Below are 2,734 nucleotides of genomic sequence, written 5' to 3'. Positions count from 1 at the left end.
AGAGTCAGAGGTGCTGCTCCATATTTTGCTGGCTTTTCAGTCTGAGTTCTTCTTCTTACTGTTATAAATTTGCCAGATGGTGTGTGTGTGCTTGCCACAGACAAGAGAAAGAGAGAGAAAGTGAGGAAACACTCTCATTGGCAATGGTCACACTGCAATCCTTTCTCTTCCGTCTTTCCATCCTTTTGGAATTTGGGGCATGCATGCACACACACCTGGCAAGTTTCTCAAGCCACCAGTTCTAGGACTGGAATTATGAAGTGGGTCATGTAAGGCCTGGCTAATAGCCACCCTGAGGTTCTATGCACCATTCCTTTATTGTAAATATCCTCTACTTTGAACATGATCAAAGAGGATTTATGTTACTGGCAAACAAAAACATTGACCAAGACAATTCCCACTTCCGTCAGTCTTCCCCTGGTCATTGATTTCTTCCAATTCATTCTCTCTTGGGAAGCCCACCAAGTTCCTATAATCTCTTAGTTTCCTTCCTTTCCAAGAGCAAATGCTCACAATTCAAACCCCCATCTTGCCCCTACTTACTTGTATTTTGATCATGTTGATGCCCCAACAGACCCAGATTCTCCAGAAAGCCTTCTGGTTCACCTCAGGGATCCCCTTCCAATGACCTCCAGTACCATCAGATTGTGTCAATGGGTCCCAGTTACCAGACCAGAGCCGAAGTCCAGGATGGTTGTATCAGAATCATCAAGAACATGTTTAAAATAACACTCCTTGGCCTAGTTGAGATGGTCACACAGCCACCACTTGGAGGCTGGAAGCCACAGTAGAAACCTAGTTTCAGTTCCCAGGCCAACCTGAACATTCCAGTTCTCCTATAATCCTAGCTAATTGGGAGGCTGGGACAGGACAACTGTGATGCAGCAAGACTCTGCTCTTTCTCCCATGAAGAAAAAAAAAATTGTAGACTCCCTGCCACCACTCTTCCCTACCCCAAGACCCTGATTCAGTACTTTTGGGTGATGTTACTTTTAAAAGGCTTCCAAGTGATTCTTACATGCATTCTGGCTTGAAAATGACCAATCTGTATCTCGTACATAGATATAAACTTGACATAACTGTATCGTAAGGTTACTGATCTCTTTATGTGTTTTTCTTTTCTTTCTTTCTTTTTTTTAAAATTTTTTTTTGCAGTTAACTAAAATCTTCCGGGCCACATAATTAGAAAATGTTCACATGGAACTCTTAGAGCTCCTCTCCTACCACATACCTTCCAGGTCTACTCTGCTACCCTCGTACCTGATATAATTGACCCCATTGAGGGAAGTAGCATCTTTTCTAAGCCTTGGACTTCTCTCTGTCATGCATAGGCCTTCAGGAAGTGTTGAAAAGGAGATGATGTAGAACATAGCTGGATGCCAGTGGCTTCTTCATACAGAATAAATCCAGATAGGAGTGGAATCCCCATGAACCTTCCCTTTCCAAGTGCCTTCAGGACTGTCCTAAGTTGAGGGAATTACAAAGGACAGAATACTTTTTCATCCATTGCAAGGCAAATCTTAATTCAGGAAGCAGATTCTGAGAAGTCTTTGTGAAATGACCCATTCACAAAATAATACACATTGTTACTTAGTTACAAATCTCCAGTCCACGTGATCATGCTCATTGGGCACCCAGGACCCCTCTTCCAGGTCCCAGCATCTCACACACCCTGAGATAACTGGCCAAGACCTGGCAAAAAGGATACAGTGCAAACACCATTGGAAAAGTTAGTGCTGCTATCCAGAGCCTTGGGTAAAGCAAGGATTGTGTGTGTGTGTATGTGTGTGTATGTGCATGCCATGGTCAGAAGGGGAGGTAGTTGGTGCCCTGCATGTCCTACCATGAGTCCTGGGTCAGAAGGAGGTGACCTATAGGACAGAGGTCAATCCCATTCAAAGTCAGCACAGTAGGGTATACGGAGTAGACTGTGTCACTGAGCATGCATGCAAGGGTTGTTAAAATCCTGCAAGGAAATAGCAGGCTGTTTCCTACAATTGGTTTGCTTCAGAAGGATCATTATCTAAAATATCAAAAAGAAAAGAAAAAAAAACACATGATTAAGATCCAAACTCACAATGATTCTAGGATCCTATCTCTGAATGCCCACCTCCTCCCAAATCTTCCTTACTCCATCTCTGCCTTTCTATTCTCTACCCACTACTTGTCTAACCCTTTCCTGACCCCCAACTTCCCCATAAAGTCTGATTCTCCACCAATATCCTTGTCAGAGTCATTCATTTTCCTCCAGGGGACTCTGTACCTGGGGCCATTGGGCAGACGTGTGCTTGTGATGATGAGGAAGGTGCCTACGAGGAAGCCCAGCAGGCCAGCGGTCAGGCCCAAGGCACAGACGAGAGTCTCTGCGGTGTTTGGCAGCAAGGTTGGCACTGGGGGCTCTGGGAGAGAAAGGAGGGTCAGGGGGTAGAGCAAAGGGATTCTAGAGTAAAGGAAACTTGGTCTAGAGTGGTGGGCTGGGGAGGGGACTCCATACCCCAGTGCTTGAGGAGCGGCCCGTCCAGGACCCAGTGCTCCACCTTGCAGTCATAGGCATCCTTGGCTGAGGGCACGAAGGTCAGGTACTGGAACTTGCGAAACAAATGGTCAGGCTGGGAGTAGAAGCTGGTCTGGGACACCCCCTCGGTGATCTCGTGCCCATTGCGTAACCAGGTGATGTTGATTACAGGGGGGAAGATGTTGTCCACGATGCAGATGAGGATGTTGGGCTGGCCCA

General features: G+C 46.0%; 1 protein-coding gene across 1 annotated transcript in view; it reads right to left on the bottom strand.

The window, feature by feature from the left end:
- Positions 1-6: 6 nt before the first annotated feature.
- The window catches only part of LOC102480676 (HLA class II histocompatibility antigen, DO alpha chain), a 4,494-nt gene continuing 1,766 nt past the window's right edge, over positions 7-2,734 (bottom strand). Inside the window, exons 3-5 of the mRNA XM_006164535.3 lie at positions 2,495-2,734; positions 2,264-2,399; positions 7-2,023 (exon numbers count right to left, since the gene is read on the bottom strand). Of these exons, the coding sequence (XP_006164597.1) occupies positions 2,020-2,023; positions 2,264-2,399; positions 2,495-2,734 (380 nt within the window). The 3' untranslated portion in view covers positions 7-2,019. The remainder of the gene's footprint in view (positions 2,024-2,263; positions 2,400-2,494) is intronic.

Source organism: Tupaia chinensis, unplaced genomic scaffold, assembly GCF_000334495.1.
Source record: "Tupaia chinensis unplaced genomic scaffold, TupChi_1.0 Scaffold143645_1, whole genome shotgun sequence".
Lineage (NCBI taxonomy): Eukaryota > Metazoa > Chordata > Mammalia > Scandentia > Tupaiidae > Tupaia > Tupaia belangeri.
The sequence above is the reverse complement of the archived record's forward strand: the minus strand, read 5'-3'. Positions and strand labels throughout refer to the sequence as shown.